A 21,950-nucleotide genomic window follows, 5' to 3' on the forward strand; every position below is an offset into this window, starting at 1 on the left:
ACCTGACATTCTCTCTTCCAGTGCTACAGTTTGAACATGTTCCCCAAAGTTCACATATTGGAAACTCAGTGACTAATGCAACACTGATAGGAGGTTGGGCCTACTAAGAGGTGACGGGATCAAGAGGATTCTGCTCCCATTGTGGGGATGGGTTCGTTATTGCCAAGAGTTGTTTGCTGTAAAGTGAGTTTGGCTTCTTTTTGCCCTCCTGCCTTCTGTCCTGGAATAATGCAGCAAAAAGTCTCACCCAGATGCAAACACCTTGATATTGGAATTCTCAGCATCTAGAACCATAAGAATTAAATTTCTGTTCTTTATAAATGACAGGTATTCTATTACAGCAGCACAATAAAGAGGAAGACTTCTAGTATTCCATTGATTCAAGACAGAAGCTTCATTCACTGAACGCCACATCTACATTACTATGAATGTCCAGATGCAAGGAATTCCAATACAGGAATCCCTAGAAAATAATTGTCATTCATTTACATACCTGTTTTAGTCGGCCCAGGAGGCTACAGTGAGTATCCACCAAGAACTCAAAAGGAATGTATTACTAGGAGTTGATTCGACATCTGATTCACTGTTAATGGGCAAAAGCAGGGAGTCACTTTAGTAAAAAGGTGGAAAACCAGGGCCTGGACCTAAGAAAGGCAATTTACTTGAAAATGCTCTAGTTTTACATAAATGGTTGTAGCAGAATAACCAACTAGATTTTAGTATGGTGAGTCTTGGGGACCCCCAAAGAGTACCAGTATCTCTAATACTATTTAGGGAAAAGGTACTGCCGACTTGAGAATTGACACACCTGGATTGTTATAATTGGCAACCTGGCTTGCAATATCCAGTGAACATGTAGCACCATGTTTGTCTTGGTGCTACACACACATGCCGGGCCAGGACCCTGCAAAGCTGAAGGCGACTGGAAGAGTCACTGAGCTCTGCTGGTTCACCTTTTGGCCTGGGATGATAGTTCTGAGCTGTCACAGTACCTGGGGCCATCAGCTGACCTTATGAGCATGAAATAAATGGATGCTCATTTACGTTTCCCTACTAATACTGGTGCAAGTTTCTCTCATGACCAACTTCAATCCAGACCGTGCAGATAGGGATTCTGGGACATGTCTCTGCTGTTTAACCACACCGCAACAGTACAAAGCCTGCATATCATCCTGTACTGAACTCCTGTGTGATACACTGCCTCAGTGGTTAAAAATCCATGTTGGCATATAGCCTACATGTATGTCCATTAGGAATGTTTTCCTCTAAGTTCAAAGTGACTAATTGGTTATATCTAGAACATTGTTAATATTTTTAGCCATTAATGGTGAGTGCTGCAGGCTGCCCGGCCCAGGACTGAGCGGGCTAGCTGAGCTCCGCTGCTGCCGCACCCCTGCTGAGCGCTTCCCTGCTGGGCTGTCAGTGCATGCCGCTTGCAATCTTGCAACCCGGTTGGGCACAAAAACACAAGCCAGTCAAACTGAGACAAAGTTTTATTTAGTGAGAGGCCGTGTGCGTCCCCTAACAAGTGGGTCCACCACGTGTGTTCTACCTGAGGGGGGGGGGGCTCCACTTCCCCTGGAACACCCTCCTACCATCCTTTCCCAACCAATGGGAACTCTCCCATTACAAGAATGAGTAACCTGAGTCCCGAAACGGGCCCAGATAAACAGGAGATCAATTACCATATGAATGTAACTTAACATAATCATAATCTGAATTGCTGGCTGGCAGTCACTAAACCCAAAGGTGCCTGTATCAATATTTTTGCTGTGGCTCCTAGCAGGTGAGTTGATAAAATTTAACTCATAAAATACTACCTTTTCCCTAAATAGTATTAGAGATACTGGTACTCTTTGGGGGGCCCCCAAAACTCACCATACTAAATCTAGTTGGTTATCAGTAAAAATCATTTTACCAACATGTCATAATTCCCATGGAGCATAATTGCTCTGAGGGTACATTCTATAAGTTTTATGCATTAAGAAGCAATATGAATGAAATAACAAGTATTCATTTACTTTTTAACATCAGAATTTAAGAAATTCTTGCATTCATTGGTTCTTCTAACAAAAAATGAAACTTTTGTCCTTAAAAGCATTTCTTTTTTAGTTTCAGGGATTGAACTCAGGGACACTCAACCACTGAGCCACATCCCCAGCCCTATTTTGTATTTTATTTAGAGACAAGGTCTCACTGAATTGCTTAGCCCCTCACCGTTGCTGAGGTTGGCTTTGAACTCGAGATCCTCCTGTCTCAGCTTCCCAAGCTTCTGGGATTACAGGTGTGTGCCAGGTGCAGTGGTAATCTTCTATAATTTTCTAATTATCTTGTTTAAACTGTTCTTCATATCTTGTAAATGTTCTTAAAATGTTGCTCTTGAAAACAACTGAGTTTTTGGCCATAAAATGACCCCTTCCTTTTCCATTAGTTTCCTTTATAAGAAGAAATTGCTTATTCTTCATGAACCTAAAAAAAAAATGTTGGTATTTTCTATGAAGTTCCAGTGACTTTCCCCAGTGAAGCACACGCTCAGACCATGCCAAGTCCTCTCAGAGGTAAGTAGGTCTTAGCCAGCTCTTCAAAAGAGGCAGGGAATTGAGGCAGTTATCTGCATTACAGAAAGCAGACACATTCTATATTCACTCCAAGGGTACGGTCACTGTTTTCTGTCCCCATTCCCCACCGAGGGGGAAGATTCTGTAGCCACATCATCAATTTTCTCCACAGCCCTGATACACTGTTCTATCAGAAAACCTTTTCCTTATGCGTATATAGCAGTTGAGGGATTTCTAGGCTTTTCTTCTGTGAACAAGAAACAATTAGTCATTGCACTGCCAAGAAAGATTTTCATATTCATCTCTGGCCTTTCAGGGGCCCTTTTTGCTTCATTCTTTGTTAGAAATAACTCCAACAAAGTCAAATACATGGCATCCGTTTTGGATGCCCTTCAAGCTCTTGCAGCTGAGTGAAATTGGAGCACTTGTGAGGCACCTCCCTGAACAATTCCATTATATGGGGTCGCTGGGCAAGCTCTGCAGAGAAGACCCTAAATCCACTGCCATATACTTCTCAAATTGAGACCAGCATTCAAGCCACTTACAGCCTATATTTAGGACATATCCATGATAGCTTTTCAGACATCAATAAGAAATCTTGGTGTTGGCAATGACTCAAGCTTCTCATATTTAGAGCTAAGTAGATTCAGTGGAACAAACTTTTAGTCCCTCCTTCAAGAAATCCATTTGACCTCCCTTAAGGTAGTATTTATTGTTGCTAACCTTATCAACTCATCTTGTAGGGCTACTAGTAAATCATTTATCAGAAATAAATAGTACAGGATGCACCAAATTATTAAAATGAAAGATGGTGCCTGTCTGAGCTGGAAACTGTGCTAAATGCTTTACAGGCATTCTGTGAAGGGGATCTACTATCACATTATCCAATCTCTTAACTCATTTCTAAAGTCAGACCTCATTTAAAAATTATGTTCCTGGGAAAAATCTCAAAGCTGAGGCTTCCTTCTGAACATTTAGTTCAAGGTTTTTTTGCACTGTGCCACATTGCCCATAAAATTAGGGTATTGGCTTCTACTGCTGGATCAGAACAGTCACTTCATGAACCACAAAGATCCTTCTCTGTTTGGGGATAATTTTAGGAATATAAAGAGTACTAGAAAGAAGGACTCTTACCTCCTTCATTGCCCCAGTTTTAAACATCTTCCCCAGTCTCTGTGTTGATGTGATACAAAGGCATGCACTTGTCTACCATGAAAAGTATTCAATTAATTTTCAGCATATCCTTTAATGCTTTTCAAGTCTTTGTTCCATGGAGTCCTGGATATTGTACCTGAATGACTTGAGGGCCCAGCCTGGCACTTGGAACCTGAAGTTAACCTGCAATTAAGAACTTTGAATTATAAATAGGGAAGCACATCCTAATATCTAGCCAAAAAGAATTTTTGTGAACATGGAAAGATTTTATTTGAACTTTACTTAATAAAGATTTTAAAAGAGAAAAACAAATACTAGTTAAAGCAATGAAGTGAGACCTAACCTCTCCTGCTGTAAGTTACAACAGAGTTGAATATCTGCTGTACTTTTTTTTCCCAAACACATTTGCTTTAATCTTCAGTTTATTGACTTGAGATTCTGCTATCTCTGCCCTTTCCTTCACTTGATTGAGCTCATGTTGCTTATACTTGGAAAGCTATTGATTGGCTTGTGCCTCATATGAAAATAAAAAAATACCCATCCCTGAATAGTTTCTTCTGCTATGACAAGAAAAAGGTGAAAAATCACCTATTGAATGAATGAATTTGGGTGTGATATATAGAAATTCAGACTTTGTAACAGGTACAAGATCCACTTTCATAGCTGCTATTCCCTGGAAATTCAGAACCCCTTGGGCACTTTCCATTAATTGCAAGTAGTAGAGCTTTCATAGACTTGCTATGTACTAGAGCAAATAAGTCAGTCAAAGATTGTGTTCTGCCTTTGGGTCAAGTTATGAATCAACAGGTAATTTTAAGATAGTGTTATTTTAGTCTAAATCAATTTAGAACCCCTTATTAAATATTAGGCATAACCTACTCCTTCAGCAGGGGATTAATAACCAGACTCTATAAAGAACTCAACACCTAAAAAACACATAACCCAATTGACAAATGGCCAACTCTGTCAGGTAAACAAGGATCAAATCAGATTTCATCTCATGCCACTTAGAATGGCAATCGAGAAAACCAGAATTCTGAAGAGGATTTAAGGGAAAAGAAACATCCTTATATTGTTGGTGGGACTACAACATATAACCACTTTGGAAAGTAGTACGGCTCAAAAGATTAGAAAGGGATCCAACTATTGCACTCCTTGGTATTTATCCCAAAGAACTAAAATCAGCATGGAATAGTGATACAGGCATATTAATGTTTATAGCAGCACAATAGCCAAATTATGGAGCTCAGGTATCCATCAATAGATAAAAATTTTTTGTATAGATACACAATGGAGATTTACTTAGCCATAAAGAATGAAATAATGACACTTGCCAGTAAATGGATGGAGAAACTTCCAAAGTCAAATGTTCTCTCTCTCATATAGAAGCCAGGGCAAAATAAGTGGGGGAAGTAGGGAGAACCCATGAAAATAAAGGGGAGATCAAGAGGGAAGGGAAATGTGAGGAACTGAAGAATGAAATTTATCAAATTATGCTATATACATATATGGATATACCACAGTGAATTCCATCTTAATTTATACCAATAAAGCACCAATTATAAAATAATAGAAGACCAGTAGAGAAATGAAATGGAGGAGGGAGAAAGGAAGTACTAGGGACTGAAAATGGAACAAATCATGGTCTATGCATATATGATTGTCAGAATGAAACTATTATATAACTGCATGTACTATTAAAAACATTAAAAAACAATATATGGCACTTACCAGTTACATTCCATGGAGCTGTAGATACTATTTCAAAGATGGTGGTTTTGTCCACAGCTATGTCCAGGCTTATCAGGAAAACGTATCGTGAACTGTTGTGTTTATGCTCATCCAAAATGTGGGGATTTGGGAGGCCCCAGGGTGACAATCCTGCCCCAAATTGGTCATCCCTGCACAATACCCTGCTATTACTTCTCTCATCTGTGGGTATAACCACAAGGTTGAGGGAGCCTGCTCTGGCTTTCGAAAACAGCACAAATGTTTTCTAGGGATGATAGGCCTAAATTAAGAAAGACCAGAATGGGCAAACATTAACCTCAGCTGGCCCTCTCTGACAAGTTATTCTGCAAGCCTGGAGTCACCAATCTCCACTAACCAAAAGCAATGGCTGGGGAATTCATGAGGCTGCAATTGTGCCAGGCACTTACCACCGCCTCCTCTTGTTGCTTGAAATTTTGCACTTTGAGCTGAAGTTTATCCGTCAGAGTCTGCATCTTGCTCAGTTTTCTTGTCTTCCTCTGCCTAAAATGCATAGGATTGTACTTGAAGGTAATTTGAAAGATTTGGCCGTCTACACTGGGAATGGCCTCATGTGAGAAAATGAGAGAAATTTTATTAAAAAGCATCAGAGTTGTTTTGGACTTAACTACTCACCCCAATTTTTGAGAAATTAAACTCAGCTCTGAGCAACGACAGAGCCATTCCTCTTGATCCACCCACAACACCCCCAGGCTTTGCTGAAGTAGAAGTTTAAGCCATTACATTCAATATAGTCTTCAGCCTCTCCATTCCAAACAAGCTACGGGTGCCTGAGTTTCTCAATAGGAATGAAGTGCATTATTAAAAAGACCACATATGCAAAACGGAAAATCAATAGCACTCCAATCAAAACAACTCATTCCTTGAATTTTCTAACTAACTCATAGGTTTGAATAATGAAACTATAGGAAAGGTAAATTTTCTGGATTCCAGCATGGGTATCAGCAGAGATAGGAAAACTGCATACGATGTGGCGACCTTAGTGTGCCTAGTCTCATTGCCTAGGTACAGTCCATGCTTGGGCTACAGAAAGGACAGCTGGGGAGGCAGTGCCTTACTGTGCTACATGGAGTCTTTGGTATTCTGAAAAAGCAGGGGAGAGGCAGGCAGGTGGACAGGACTCTTCATCCTCCCTACCACCTTCATACCTCCAATTCCCCCTTAACTGGAGTGTTTCTATTTCAGAGCAGTTGAACTTTCCAAAGGAAGAGAATATCCCAACCTACTGAGGATTGAGAAATAAACTTAATATCTACCCCTGTTGCTTACATTTTTGGTACTGGCTTCATGTGTTTGTTTCTGTGACCAAATCCTGAGATACCCAACTTAAAAAGAGGAAAGGTTTATTTTTGCTCACAGTTGTGGAGATTTCAGTCCATGGTCAGTTGGCCTGTTGCTTTTGGGTCTATCGTGAGCCAGTGCATCATAGTACAAGCACATGGTAGAGAAACTGTTCACCTCATGGCTGCCAGAAGCAAAACGGAGAGGAAAGTTTTGGCCTCAGTAATTCGACTTTCTTCCACAAGGCTCTACTTCTTAAATGTTTTACCAACTCCCAATAACAACACAGGCCATGAACCAAGACTTTTACTTACAAGCCTTTGAAGGACATTCAAGATCCAAACTATAAGATTCTGCCCCTTTTACAAATAAAATGTTTTTAGGTAATGCCCAAGAGTCTGCCAAATCTTAACTTTCCAGCATTGCTCAAAAGCTTAAGTACAAAGTCTCCTCTGAGACTTGAAGCAAGCCATTAGCTCTGAGCCCCTGTAAACATAAAGTTACAGACTTCCAAGATACAATGGCAAAGGGTAACTGTTCCAGAAGGAGGCAGAGGGGAATGGAAAGCAAGGATAAGACCAAAAGCAAGACGAAAACACAGCAGGGCAAACATCAAATCCAAAGTCTCTATGTCTGGCATCCTTGGCCATGGTGGCAGAATAGAACCTCTATAACCTTGCTGGTTGCACCTCATATGCACTCTCAGCTTCCCTCATGTGTAAGTTAGTTTGCCATCGCTGTTACAAAATACCCAAGATAAACAACTTAAAAGGAGGAAAGACGTTGGTTGCTTTGGAAGCCTGTGGCAAGGCAGTGAATGCATCATGGTGGGAGTGAGTGGGGGAGGAAGCTGTTCACTGCCTGGTAGCTGGGAAACAGAGTCAGGCTTCCAATGTCTTCTTTAATATCAAAACCCCAAATGACAGGACTTTCTTACATTAGGCCATTCCTCTTCAAGGTCCTATTATCTCTTAATAATAGCACCATGTCTTGGAGACTATGCCTTCAACACTTGAGCATATGGGGGTATGTTCAAGATTCAAGCAACAGCATTTTACTTCTTTTATCAATTATCAACTCCTTTGGTTCCACACTTACTTTCCCCTATCTCCCCCAAACCCTCCCACTGCAACAGGCTCATCACTCCCTATTTTCCCACAGCTCCCTGCGTATGCCCTTCTCTATGGTTTTAGCCAAGCTGTTTGCATCACCTGGAATCTGACAGTAGAAAATTACTCATTTGAAGCTTACTGAGGCAAAGATGAATACATAGGAATCAACCTGGTTGAGGAGCTAAAACCATGTTTTAAGTAAAATATCTTTTATGAAATTTAAAGATTCATAGAATTATGTTTACAGTAAACTCTAAAATCAACATGGGGTTAATTGATAATAACAATTCAGGAGGGAGAGAGGTGATAATGAGGCCACATATAAGAGAGGTGAATTAAAGTAGTTGCTGATGTTGATGACGCTCCTCCCACTTTGGAAGGCAAAGCCTTTGATGTTAGACCTAGACTCACATCATAGCTCTAAGCCAATAAATAACTATGGTGGCCATAATTGTATATTGGATGTCCCTTCCAGAAAAGCTGTGAAAAGTGCAACCTCCAACTACAGCATCTTTGGATCTGCCATAGCATTGACACTGAGGCCACAAGGTCCTTATTTTGTAATATATGTGTGTAAGGATTAAGGAATAGCTACACATAGGTTCCTGGATGTTAGAGGTAATAAAAGGTAAAATGGAGCTAGAGAGTGAGGGGCAGGGAAATTGTCTTTACCTTCTACAACAGTTACAGTTTCTCATGTTTTGCTTTATTGCACATCTTTCTAGGTACTAGCTTTCTAGCATTGTTTCCAAATGGCAGAGGAACATAAAGGAAAAGATAAAGGTACAGTGGGGGAAATCATAGCACCATTATGGAATAAAGTTACACTTGATGCCCTATTCAGTACATGGTTATAAAATCTCCCCAGAGGATTTTACCAGGAAAAGAAAACCATATTTGTGTCCTTTTGAGAGGGACGTTTTTCAATGGGTACCTATTAATGGGCATGCCTCACATTAAACACCATGCCTCATTCTGATGGGCATTTTGATGTTTAATAAAGATGAAATAAATTGACAAAGTACCAACCTTGAATGTTTATGAACAAGATATGGATATCAAGAAATGTGGAGAGCCTGCTAGTATCACTCTTAAATTGAGGGGTCTAGCCCAATATCTTGCATGAAGTCAGGGCTCAGTAGGTATTATTGGATTTGATGGTGGAATCCATTTATTTGCATAATTGACTGGATCCACTCTCAACATTGTGCAGACACTTAGAAGAAATTACGAAATGCACCTCAAAACTAATATATGAGAAACGCTGAGATTATTGCAATGAAGGAACAAAGACAACACAATAGAATAGGAATATATTCCTTGGGACAATGAAAACCAAAAAATTATAGCTTTGGTGTTTTGTCCTATAATGGAATTGTTTAAAGATGAAAATAAGAATAATCAATGGGGAAATAAAAAAAAAAACAAACCCAGACATTACTAACAAGTTGCATTATTTGACTTCATGGGTGGCTTCCCCACCCTGCTCTACAGAAGACTAGATTAGCAAACTTTCATGTTCCCAAGCTGTTTACTTTCTTAACTACACATATCACGGGCTCACTCTTCATTGGCTTTGATATACCTCACATTGTTTAAAGAAGTGTCAGACAAATGCATTTCATAAAAAGAATCACTTATTCAGTAATAAGAGCTGTTTGAGTAGCTCATTTCATCTTAATTAGCCCAAGATGATGTGTCTGAAGTGCTCTGCTTTCTTATCAACACTGTGTTTCCTGCTGCAAGGGAGGAAGACTTTGACGTTTCTAACAACTCAGCCTCAGGAATCAGAACCAAGACCCACAGATTCTGTGTTGGTACTGTCACAGGAGCTGTGAAAGTGGGCCCCTAAGGTGAAATATTCCACTTTTCAATGCAATAAGCTGTATTTGTTCACTGTGAGAAGACTAGAAAGTAACTTTTGGCATCTGTGTTGTGTTCAACAACTGAAGTATGTGCACACACTGTGTGCCAGAAAGCTACTGGGCTTTAGAGTGTGGACCACAGAGCACCTTCTAGGTACTGCACTAGCAAGAAAAGGGAAGGGAGGCACAGGCAAGAGTGGAGATGAGGATTACACCACTCCTTCCAATAAGAACTTGTAAGAAGTGTGCCCACATCATTTCAATTTTTTTGCTTGAGACCAATGTTAGTCAATAGGTGAGATTCAGAAAGCCTTAGGCCTTTCTATAGTATTTGCTGTTAGCAATAGAGTCCTCAGTGGCTTTGAGTGTTTGTGCAAAACAGGAATGGAAATGTCCCCTGCTTCAATTAGCATCCCATTTAATCTGCTGGCTGGGTGGTCATTCAAGCCTTTGCCAGTCACTTCATTTACATGTTGTTCTCACTCAGCCTCTCATAGGAAGGTACACTTGTGAAAGTGCTGCAAACATTATGTGTGAAAAAATAAGGATGGTATAAATAGATTTCACTTCTAATTGCAACTTACCGCTCCCATCCCTGCAAGCTCTGTAGAAGCATCGACCTAAAATCATAAGAACAGATACGAACAGAGCCCTGGCAGGTGAGTCAGTGCTGCTGAGGTAGATCAAAGATTCAGAGAAAACTGCAGGGGTCCCAGGAGGATTTTTCAGCCTGGAAGGAGCACACTTCTGCAAGGTCCAGCCCAACTATATACACAGGGAATGGTTCTCTGCAGTACCTGATAGGTCAGCTCTCTGATGCACTGCTCCAGTCTGTGAGCTTCCCTGTAGGTCTCTGCATTGTGAAGGAGCTGGCCCTCCAGTTCACCTTCCAGTTCATGAACCTGTAACCAAACCATGACCTCAGATCACATGCTGGCAGCAAGGCTGGTACAGTGTTTGCCAACAGGAGGATCAGTTGAAATAGTCGAGGAATGATGTGTTTGCTCTTTTTCTGGTAGGGATTAAACAGGGCAACCTCTCTGAGAAAACTCCCCTGCCAAATGTGAGCTGGTTGAACTGTACACTCACAAAGGACTGTTAAGATTCTAAAGGACATGAAAGGCTAATCCACACAGAGGGGAGAAGCCTCCCTTCTTACATTACAAAAATCATTCTCATATCCACACGTGTATGCATGCATAAATGTCTGTAAGTACAGGAAGTGAGTTTATATAGCAGGCTTTGAGGATTCAGCCAATAAACTCCCTGTCCTTAAGCTTTTTCTATTCAGTTCCGACCCTGAGTCTCCATCACACATATGTCACACACAGTCCTACAGCCCTGCTTTGTGGGAGAGCTATAGAACAGAACTGCCTGACTCTTCAAACAGTATACAAGATTAGCATAACACACATTCAACAAGGTGCCTACCACACACCATACCCTGGTGCCAGGGATAAAGAAGTTAACAAAAAGGAAATCATTCCTGTTTCAGCATACAGTGTTATGAGGAGGTTCAGGAAAACCTAAGTAAAATACAGTATATGTGTGATGGTGTCAAGTGCTATGAAGAAAAGTAAGGAAGTATAGAGGTTAGAGAGTTGGTGGGGAAAGAGCATGGGCTGCTGCTTCTGCTGAGGGGCTCTTCTCCCAGACGTCCATGCTTTCCCTGTGGTCTCCCTGACTTAAATGCTACATTCTGCAAGAGGCTTCCTGATCACCATCTTAAAACTGCAAAGCTGAATGCCCTGAATGGCTCTGGTGAGATGGATCCCAGCTCTCCCTATCCTTGCTTCTTCCTGCCACTGGAACCACACTGACCCCCTTGTTCCTCCTAAGCTAGGTGCATTGAGAGACAGAAGGAGAGAAGGTCAACAGCTATGATGGTTCCCTGGTGAGAAAGCCTGTTGTTACAAAATCACGGACACCTTTCCATTTCCATTCCTGCTATCTGGTTCTCTAGGAACTTTACACAATTCTGTCTATTGGCAGGAGAAATAACAGAGAACCTCCTCTGTACTTTTTTAAGGACTTTAAAAAAATGTTATTAAGATACCTCTGGGTGAAAAACTGCTTTATTAAAGCAAATCCTAGACTTGATATAATTTCACCAATAAATACTTACGTATTTCTAACAGGTAATGATGGTTGCTTTGGTTTGAGAGACTCCCAAAAAGTTCATGCACTGTGAACTTATTCCAAAATTCATATACTAATGGTATTTAGATGTCAGGACTTTGAGAGGGAGGTTATTAAAGTTAAGTCATGAAGGTGAAGCCCCAAATACAGCATTACTGTAAGCAGAGAAAGAGACTTGTGTTAGCACGCTTAATCTGTCTCACCATGCAATGTCCTTTGCTACGTTATGATGCAGCAAGAAGGCCCACACACATGCCAGCACCATGCTCTTGGGGTTCTCAGCCTTCAGAATCATGTGCCAAAGAAATTTCTATATAAATTACCTGGTCTTAGGTATTTTGTTGTAGCAATGAAAAATTAATTCAAACAATGGTATTTTTATATCATATATCTATACACAATTATATAAACTATGTGCTCAATTGAGGCAATGGATTTTAATTGAGTAAAAGAACAGGACACTGTTTTTGAATATAGGTAACTGAAGTCATATGATGCACAAGGAACATATGCACATATATTTAATATATATTTAAATTAACCAGAATTCCTTATATCATCTGATTATTTAGGAAATCACTGCTACTTAATTATAACTGATTCTGGGTCACAACATTGAACAAATACCAAATGGAAATAAAATCTTGCAATCTTAAATTGGAGATAATTCCACTATTATTCATGTAGGTTTTAGGGAAATTTGGTTTTATGCCTATGAGCTTTTTTTCTTATACTAAAAATCTGGGTTCCTATGTATGTTATTGAATAAACAATTCTATTCGTATTATTGCTAATAGCAATATATTATAGTGCAATGTAAATTCAATTTGCTCTTTTACCCTTACATAATATGAATGATATATAAAACCTATGTTTAAAAGCCACTGGGAGTCTGAGACAGGAGAATTGTGAGTTCAAAGCCAGCCTCAGCAAAAGCAAAGCACTAAGCAACTCAGTGAGACCCTGTCTCTAAATAAAATACAAAATAGGGCTGGGGATGTGGGTCAGTGGTCGAGTATCCCCGAGTTCAAACCCTGGTACAAAAAAAAAGAAAAGAAAGAAAGAAAAAGCCACTGAGAATAACTCTTTTTGTGCATCTTTTATGTGGTCTGCTTGATATATAGTTATCTTCATTTGCTTCCATAGTGTTTAAATTCTGGGGACTTCTGGGCCTTTTTTTGCTTCACAAACGTGTTTTAATTATGAAGTATGTAAATGATTTAAATTATTATGCCATTAAAACAAGCAAATAAGTTAAATTCAGAATATATAGCTTTCTTTTCTCTGTTTTCTTCCTATAAGTAGCCATTTTCATTGGATTTTTAATTTATTCTGTCACCATTTCTTCAAAACATAAGTATGTGCATGTGTTCATATTCTCCCCCTCCTTGCGTAAGAGGGTTTTAACTCTCCACATCACCTTCACCTTTGGTCATGATTATACTGTTAATTGTGATCTCCAGGACAGATTTTATAGCTCTTTTTCATTCCCTTTTAATCAACACAATTGTATGAATGGCCTATAAATATGCATTAGTATTCTACTGTATGGATGTACAATGGAATTTGAACTATCACATTTCAGTTGAATATTCTTTCCATCTCTGTAGCTTTTGTCATATGACCTGTAGACATTAAAATTAATTCAACAATTTCACAGGTTCCATTTTTAAGCTATGGCTTTTTAAGCTCCCTGAAGGCAGATACTACCTCATTTCTGTCAGTCATTCCTATATCTGCACTGAAACTTTCTGGATCGTGGATTCCTACTTGTTAGGAAATGGGCATTTTCCACAGAGAAAACAACAGGAGCAGAGACACAGAAGTAAGACTGCTAAGGTGTGTTTGGATACAATGGACAACCCTCCTGTGGAGAGACTAGAGCTGCTGTGGTGAGTGGGAGAAGATGAATTCTCGCCTAGCACCAAGAGGAAAAGTTGAGATAAGATACTTTAAAAGATCTGCAAATGCTAAAACAAAATGTGACAAGGGTGGGGACATCAATACTATACAATATTCCAGGACAATTAGGCCTTGAACTACCCAGGAAGAAAAGAACTGAGCTACACCAGTAGATAATTGATCTTCATATTTCTGCCAACAATCTTCAGTTTTAGTCTAACTGGATGCCATGCCTTGACTATGTACATGATCTCTTTCCACCATGTTCTCCAACCTCTACTGACCTTGAGTTTGTGAATGGTGGGGCAACAGATAGAAGTAGTGACGGGAGAGATTGGGATGAGCAGTGGTGGAACCAGATCAAAGATGAAGTACCACATCAACATTAGGACACAACATCTGTGCTGGAAAAAAAATTAAAAAAGATCAATTGAGGCAATTGATTTAACTCAATTATTATTGAATAAAGTAGCTGATGTCACAAGGAACACAGACTATTTTTAAATCTCACTTCTCTAATTTTGCGATTCACTATCGGAAACAAGTTTAAGCTGCAGGAATTTGGCAGTAACAGATGCTCTCAGCACCAGTACTCTGGCACAAGGAAGGTTAACTGTGAATCTTACTCTTGGCTGTGGATGTTTATACAAGGGCTTGGGGTCCCAGTACGATTATTAAGAATTGTATCATGAATCTCTTAGTGCCTTTAATGTAAGAATACAATACTGCTAGCCAAAGCTTCTCCATCTGATTACCAACCATCTGTAGAATTTAAGTATGAGATATCTCTGCAGAGGGTGAGGGCAATGAGAGTTATAGAGGCAACCCTGGGCTCTGCTATGTAGGGTTGGGGCTCACAGCTACACTGTTGGAGAATTGAAGGGTGAAGAGGGAGAAGAGGTAGTGGGCTCACTTTTCAGCATTATCAGGAAAGTCCTATAAAGGAAAGGTTAATCAGACAGTATCTTCATAAGGTGTGACTGTAAACATTTACCAAGCAGGAAGAAAAACTTTTTGTTCCTTTTTAAGTATGTGGGTTTTCACACATATTCTTTTCTCTTGCCATCAAACATCTTTGAGTTTTCACATGCTTCATTTCTTTTTTTCTTTTTAGGGGGGTGGTGGTGGGGTGATTACCAGAGATTGAACTCAGGGGCACTCGACCACTGAGCCAAATCCCCAGCCCTATTTTGTATTTTATTTAGAGACAAGGTCTTACTGAATTGCCTAGCTTCTCGCTTTTGGTGAGGCTGGCTTTGAACTCGTGATCCTCCTATCTCAGTCTCCTGAGCCACTGGGATTACAGGCATGCACCACTGTGCCTGGCTTCTCATACTTCATTTCTACCTAAAAGCAGAAGTACCTTCCTTGATAAAAAATGGATGAGTGATAGGTAAACTCCATTCCAAAAGCTGGACTCCACAATGGCCTAATGGCTGAATTTTATAACCAAAGTTTTATTTAGTTCTCCACATTGTAAATAACAATTTTTATCTCTCTTCAATTTTAAAATGACTAATATAAAATCTAATTGAAGGTCCCAGTTCTCACAGTTTTAAGTAAGGAATTAACCTCCATTCACATAGCAGAATCAGGGTAACTACATGTTGTTGTTGCACACTTGATGAGCTGAGACAAAGCCCTTGACACTGAAGGATGAGTAGAAACTAAAATAAAGCCCAAGCCCCACTTAGCAAGCTCTGAGACCCAGAAACTAGGTCCTCTTACATAAAATCTTGACCCTCTACCCTTCCTCCTCTAATATCTTTTATTCAGTGGTACTTCCACTTCCCATGCCCTTTGAGAGAATTTTACATCAGCCCTGAGGGGGTGCCCTGCAGATGGCCTTTATCCAGTTCTCACAAGGGTACATTGAGGCTGGCAGATTAAGTGGCATTTAGGAGAAGCACCAACAACAAAAAAATTAAATTTGCATTATAAAGAGGGCATACCAGCCCTGTAGCTCTCTTTGCAAGCCTGACTTTTCTACCTAAGCAGGGGTGTGTAGTGTAAAAACATCAGTGACTTCAGCACTGTTTTCAGATCCTCATCATAAAACGATTATAGGCCCCAGAAAAAAAAAATAGTTATTTGCAGGGAACCATAGGAAGAATGGTTTCTGGAAATAGATATATTGATTCACAAGCAGAAAATGACTAAACTTTTTTTTAAAAAGGCTCTTGCTATCACAAGATTCTGCTTATGATAATTCAACTGCTCCTTTTTATTGCCAGGGTAGGTAGGAAGGGAGGAGGTAATTGAACTAACTGTTCAAGTTGAGCACAGGGAGGCAGAGGGGTCACCTAACCTCCTCCTGATGCTGCGGGGAAATCAATGGAATCTTTTTTGACTGCAGATGGCCCCTGCCTCTGGGCTCCTGCTCCAGTGAACCCTGGATCACAGGACTGAGATGACAAGTAATAGGCCCACCTCCATGGCTGCCTTCCTGGTCTTCTCTTCTGCATTTGACACATCTGCATCATCTCTCCTTCTTTCTGAAACATCAGCCTCCAGATTCTTCTTCTGGCTGAGGAGGCTTGTGTTCTGAGGAAAAGCAGCATTCCTGTTGGCAAGCTGAAACCCCAAGACAAATGCAAGCTGTTCTGTTCAGGACATGCAGTGGGAGGCAGCTCAGACCAGGAGCAAATTTTATCATAGTCATCCACACAGCCAAGCAAGACCTCCAACCCCAGGTGATTTGCCATCCAGGGCACACTTGAATGGAAGGGATTTCATCAATGTAGAGGTTCAAGACTAGAGATGGTAGCCTCCATCAGAAAGGAGAAATGCATCCTCGATAACATGGGTTTGGCTGTCAACTTGTTGAGGAATGTTTTCCTGCCTTTTGCTTTTCACTGTGATAAAGAAAAACATCTAAGAGTGAAATCAGGGTCACCTAAAAGTATCTGGGGATCAGGGGCTTGGAGAATAAAAATCACGATACCCGGCATGCCATTTCATCACAGAAGAAGAAGAAATTATTCTTTATCCACCTGCTTCCCTGTTCCACTCTACAGTGAGGAGGAGGAGGAAAAAGTAGTTCACAAAAGTCTCAGTCCCCAGCCCTTAGGAACCCTCATTAAAGGGAGGGAGCTTTGTGCTCTGCACCTGGTGCTGCCCTAATTCTTTCCTGCCTGAGTTGTGACACTGGAGGCCAAATCTCCCCTTGCTGCATCTGTTCTGTGTTTGAGGCACAGCTTTTCAGAGGGTGTGAAACCTTAGTACAGAGAGTGTATAAAAGGCACAGTCTTTCGATTTTTCGGTTCTCCTTTCATTTCATCCTTTCACTTTCCTCTAGCTAGAGCCTCTCTCAGTGGCAGGGTTAAGGGTTGCAAATAGACATTCCAGCCACACAGGTGCATGGCAGGAAGCATCATCAAGACTGCCCCCTCCTGTCCTGAGGACAACCAGGCCCTATGCATCCATGATTTCCATGGCCATGAGCATAGCTGGGAACGGGTAAGTGTATTTTCCTAGAGGGTTTTCTGGATACTCACTGCACATGACTCCACAGGAACTCTTTGTAAAGGAAAGTACACACATGAACACTGATTTGTTTGCACATTGAATAATTTAAAATCAACCAGGGAGATGTTTAAAACCTTTACAAGCAGAATGTCTCTGACTGGTTCTGTTTTAGTAGGAAAGAGGTTAGGGAGTATTGTGCAGGAGGGTCATTCACAGCTCAGGTTTGCAAAGAGGGCATATGCTATCAACAAAGATAAGATTCAGCTCACGTTTGTTCTAAGCAGGATAATATTAAAGGATAGTGCTCAGGACCAGGAGGAGCACTTGAGAGCTTGTCTGATTCCTGGGTACCACAGCAAAGCTTCCAATTCAGTAGGTGTGCAGCATCTGAGAACTGGCACTTTTCTATTAGTGACTCTCACCACCTAAGTTTCAGAAAAATCTGCCTTGTACACTCAGTCTCCAGAGCCTTATTTTAATTTTTCCCCACATCCTCCCTTCCTTTGTCCTTACCCCCCGACCACCCTTTGGTTGATGTCTTCTTTATGTCATGGTAGTTTTTCATCATACTGGGACCAATATAGTACAGTGTCAGTTTAAACATGCATGGCATGCGATTTATCAACAATAGTTATTAAGTACTATAGACAATGGATGATTTACTTTTTAAAAAAATTCAATATTCCACAATATAAGAATTCACTCAACACAAATCGGTGTAAATATACTTTGTATACACCCAGAGATATGAAAAATTGTGCTCTATATGTGTAACATGAGTTGTAATACATTCTCTGTCATATATAAAAAAATTAATAAAGTTTTTTTCTAAAAGTAACCATTTAATTTTTTCACTATAATTTCAAGGATCAGGAAGTATTTTATCATAAATTATTAAAAACTAATGTTATAAACTTCAAAAAAAATTCAACTCATTTTGGTTATAAGCTTTCTTGAGAAAGAAAATGTTCAAGTGAATTAGTCTGCTGTGAATTATGCATAACTTATGGCCTATTTGTTCTATACCCCATGGTACCCAAAGGGACTGTATCACCCACATGAATGCAAAAGTCAAACTGTAGGTACAAACTACTGCCAACACCTTTCAGCAGAAATAATTCCAGTTGACACATTATTTTAATATACTCACTGCAGGTACAATAAAGGGCAATTCTTTCTGATATGGGATTATCCAGCACCTTGAAGGAGTTTTAGTATCTCTGGACCCTGCCACTAAATGTATGTGGTACTTTCCAGTCACCATGGCAACTAAAACGACCCCACAGATGTTTCTAAACTCCCCAGAGCATGAGTGTTCTGTCCCTATTTTCTTTAATCTATACTTCATAACAATCACCAGAGTAAACTTTCTAAAATGTATATCTGATCAATGTAAACCCGATAACTTCACCCTCAGCTACTCAAAATTCTTCAGTGGATCCTCATTATGTGCAGATAAAATTCAAACTCCAGCAGTTTCAGACTCAAGTTCCCTGGTGACATGGCCCTGCCTGTGTCTTGGCATCATTTCTACTCATCTGTCCTAATGAACCTGTGCTCTAGTATGTGAATTTCCCTGAAAATCCTAAATTCTCTCTCCTGCATGCCTCTCCCTGACTTTTCTATATACTCAGCTTACTTCATGATTCAGTTGAAGACGACTCTGCCCCTACCTAAGGAGTCCAGGATGGCCAGGGAGTGCCTTCTGCAGGATGTGCTGTCTGCAGCATCAAACTCATAGCAATGCTCTTCAGCTGTTCCCTTAGGTCAATCTTTGAGGACAGTGGAGACATTTTGTATCTACATTGAGCTAACTTTTCAGGAGATGGGGGTATCTTAAAAATACTTATTTCTTGACCTGTTGACTATAGAAATTTGTCCTAGCCACCATGGCTTCTCCTGCTTTTGGAATAATGATGAAGGATCTGAGAATTTTGCTTTGTTACTTACATAATTTCACACAAGTATCCAGAGCACTAGCAGATTATCATATCTGTCAGTAGATACTTAGAACCAGGCAAGTGCCTCTGGAATATTAGGAAATGTTCATTCCTCTCTCCATAGAATCCTGGCTGTACTTCCTTGACAGTCCTTTTTTTGTTTTTTTGGTTTTTTTTTGGTAGAAGGGTCAGTGTTATAAGTCAAATTTTGTCTCTCCCAAAAAGATATACTATAATTCCAAACTTCAATTTCTCAGCCTGTGTCCTTGTTCGGAAATAGGGCCTCAAAAGAATTAATCAAGCTAAAAATGAGGTTATTGGGGTAGGTCCTAAGCAATAAAACTGCAGTCCTTATAGAAAGGGAGATTTTAACAGAGAAAGACCAGAGGGAGGATGAGGTGAATCGACACTGGGGAATGCCACATGAAGGCCAGCAACTGGTGTGATGCTCCCGCATGCCAAGGGTTGCCAGAGGTGACCAGCAAACCACAGAAGCCAGGAGGAGGCAAGGAAGGATTATCTTACAGGTTTCAGAGGGAGCTGTAGTCACCTTGATTTTAGATGTCCAATGTCCAGTGCTGATGACTGAGCAGTGTGACCACTGCTCTGCTGCATGGGCTCTCCCTGTGCTTCTCATGCCTTTCCCAGGACTTGACAAGGCAACTGTGTGTGGCTTAAGGCTGACCCAAGGATAAAAACTGCTGCCTTCAACCAACTGAATCAGCTAATGGGGAGAGTTTATGGGCCCCACATGGGTATAGAAAAGACTGATTCTTTCTGAGGCTTCCAGGAGCTCTTTGTCTGCCAGTCTGAGCCCATGATCTGTCTGTTCTTGCAAGGACCTTAGTTCCTCTAGTTCAGACTAAAGAGGAGAATGTGCTGCTCAGCTACAGCCACTTGTTCCTTCAGACCATTGTTCAGGTGTGTGCTGTCATCCAGCTGCTCTTGAAGGTCCTGCAAGAGGAAATCAGGGCCTAGAGCACAGACCTGTCTGAGTTTTGGCATACAGGCTCTGAGCAGAGTTCTGCGTCTTTTAATTTAAGCATACTCTTGTTCTCTTACAGGAAGAAATTTGTTGACCTCACCTTTATTTCTCAGGACAATCTGTTGCTTAGTTAGCATTTCACCTTCACCCTATATTACCTTCATTGACTCTGAAGCTGTGTCAGGTATTTGGTTGCCTCAGACACCTGCCATTGGCACAGTGAAGCTGGCATTCCATCTCCATCAGGCCCCCTTCCATCCTCTTCTTCAGCCTGGTAGCCTCAAGTCTGCTCTTAGCTTCAGAATTCAGACTAGACTGAAGGGATTCAATAGCATACTGCTGTTTCTGCCTAATTTTAGAATGACATTCTGGGGAAAAATATCACACACCCAAATTAAGAAAAGTTGCCTGCTATATTCACAACAGCTTAGAAAATTGAAAAAAAAATTAAAACTCAAGAAAAATTCTAGGCAATTAACAAAATTAGTTTTGTTATTCAGCTTTCCATCACTGTAACACATGCCTAAGACAAATCAGCTTATTAGAAGGAAAGGTTTATCTTACCACACAAGTTAGTAGGTTTCCATCTACAGTCACTTGACCCTGTTGCTTTGGACTTGTGGTGGCATAGTACCTCATGATGGGCATACACAGCAGAGAATCTGCTCACCTATGACCCCCAAGAAGCAAAGACAAAAGAAAGTAAGGGTCTGGGTCCCCTTATACCATTTAAGGGCATGCCTCTAAGGTCCCACCTTTCCTCCACTGGGCCCCACTTACTAAAGACTCAACCCTTTTCCAAGAGCACTATAGACTGGTGACCAGGCCTTGAATATTGGCCTTTGTGAAATAATTTCAAACCATGACATTCCATCTCAGTTTCCCAGAGGCTCATATCCATTTCATTACACCAAATCCATTTAGTGCATCCCCATGGGTCCCCACAGTCTTACAAGTTCCAGCATTGCTCCAAAGTCCAAGTCCAAAGTCTCCTCTGAGACTTAGGAAAACTGTACTATGAGCCCCCATAAAGATGAAAATAATTATGTACTTCTGAGATGCAATGACACAGGTGAACTCCTCTATTTTAAAGGGAAGACTAGGGACAAAATTAGGAGGAATTAAAGTAAGGCTGAAAAGTAGCAGCAAAACATTAAATCCTATAGCTCTAAGTATGGCATCTGGTGTGATGATGTGACCCCAAGGGACTTGGACAGCCCTGCCCCATGACCTTGCTGGATTCAGCCCATATGGCAACTCTCCCGGGATGGCTGAACTCGCCCTGCAGCTTCCTTCAGCAGGCATCCCACGTTCTGACATCCCCAACACCCTGAGTTTTCCATTGCAATTTGTGTTTCACTCTCACAGATTCACACATGGCCCCGTTGGAGGATGCTTGCAGGGATTCTGACCTTAACACACATTGCCTGGCCTTCCAGGTTTTCCTTTGAAATATCACTGGAAACCTCCGTGACCCATAATAACTCATAGAGTCTGCATGCTTACCATATCAGCATCATGATGGCAGCAAGGTCTGCTGCCAGTGTGAGCCATACGGGGTGCAGTGGCTTCTGAGGGCTGGGACAACTGAACATAGGGAAACCAATCCTGGGAGACCAATTCCACTTCGTGGCCCTATGTAATCGGGGTCCTTTAGGGCTCTCTTCTCAAAAGAATGCCTTTGACATGAATTTACACTTTACACCCTTATATTATTCAGCTTTCTGTCACTAGAAAAAATACCTAGGAATATTAACTTATAAGGATGAAAGGCC

The 21,950-nt window shown here is 40.7% G+C and overlaps 1 protein-coding gene across 1 annotated transcript in view; it reads right to left on the reverse strand.

The window, feature by feature from the left end:
* Positions 1–3,803: 3,803 nt before the first annotated feature.
* Positions 3,804–21,950, reverse strand: part of Myh15 (myosin heavy chain 15) — a 123,391-nt gene continuing 105,244 nt past the window's right edge. Inside the window, 11 exon segments of the mRNA XM_077795524.1 lie at positions 3,804–3,896; positions 5,873–6,031; positions 10,326–10,361; positions 10,539–10,643; positions 16,213–16,326; positions 19,942–20,054; positions 20,057–20,144; positions 20,318–20,385; positions 20,388–20,543; positions 21,192–21,274; positions 21,682–21,762. Coding sequence (XP_077651650.1) covers positions 3,804–3,896; positions 5,873–6,031; positions 10,326–10,361; positions 10,539–10,643; positions 16,213–16,326; positions 19,942–20,054; positions 20,057–20,144; positions 20,318–20,385; positions 20,388–20,543; positions 21,192–21,274; positions 21,682–21,762 — 1,096 coding nt within the window.

The sequence above is a fragment of the Urocitellus parryii genome, chromosome 2, assembly GCF_045843805.1.
Source record: "Urocitellus parryii isolate mUroPar1 chromosome 2, mUroPar1.hap1, whole genome shotgun sequence".
NCBI lineage: Eukaryota > Metazoa > Chordata > Mammalia > Rodentia > Sciuridae > Urocitellus > Urocitellus parryii.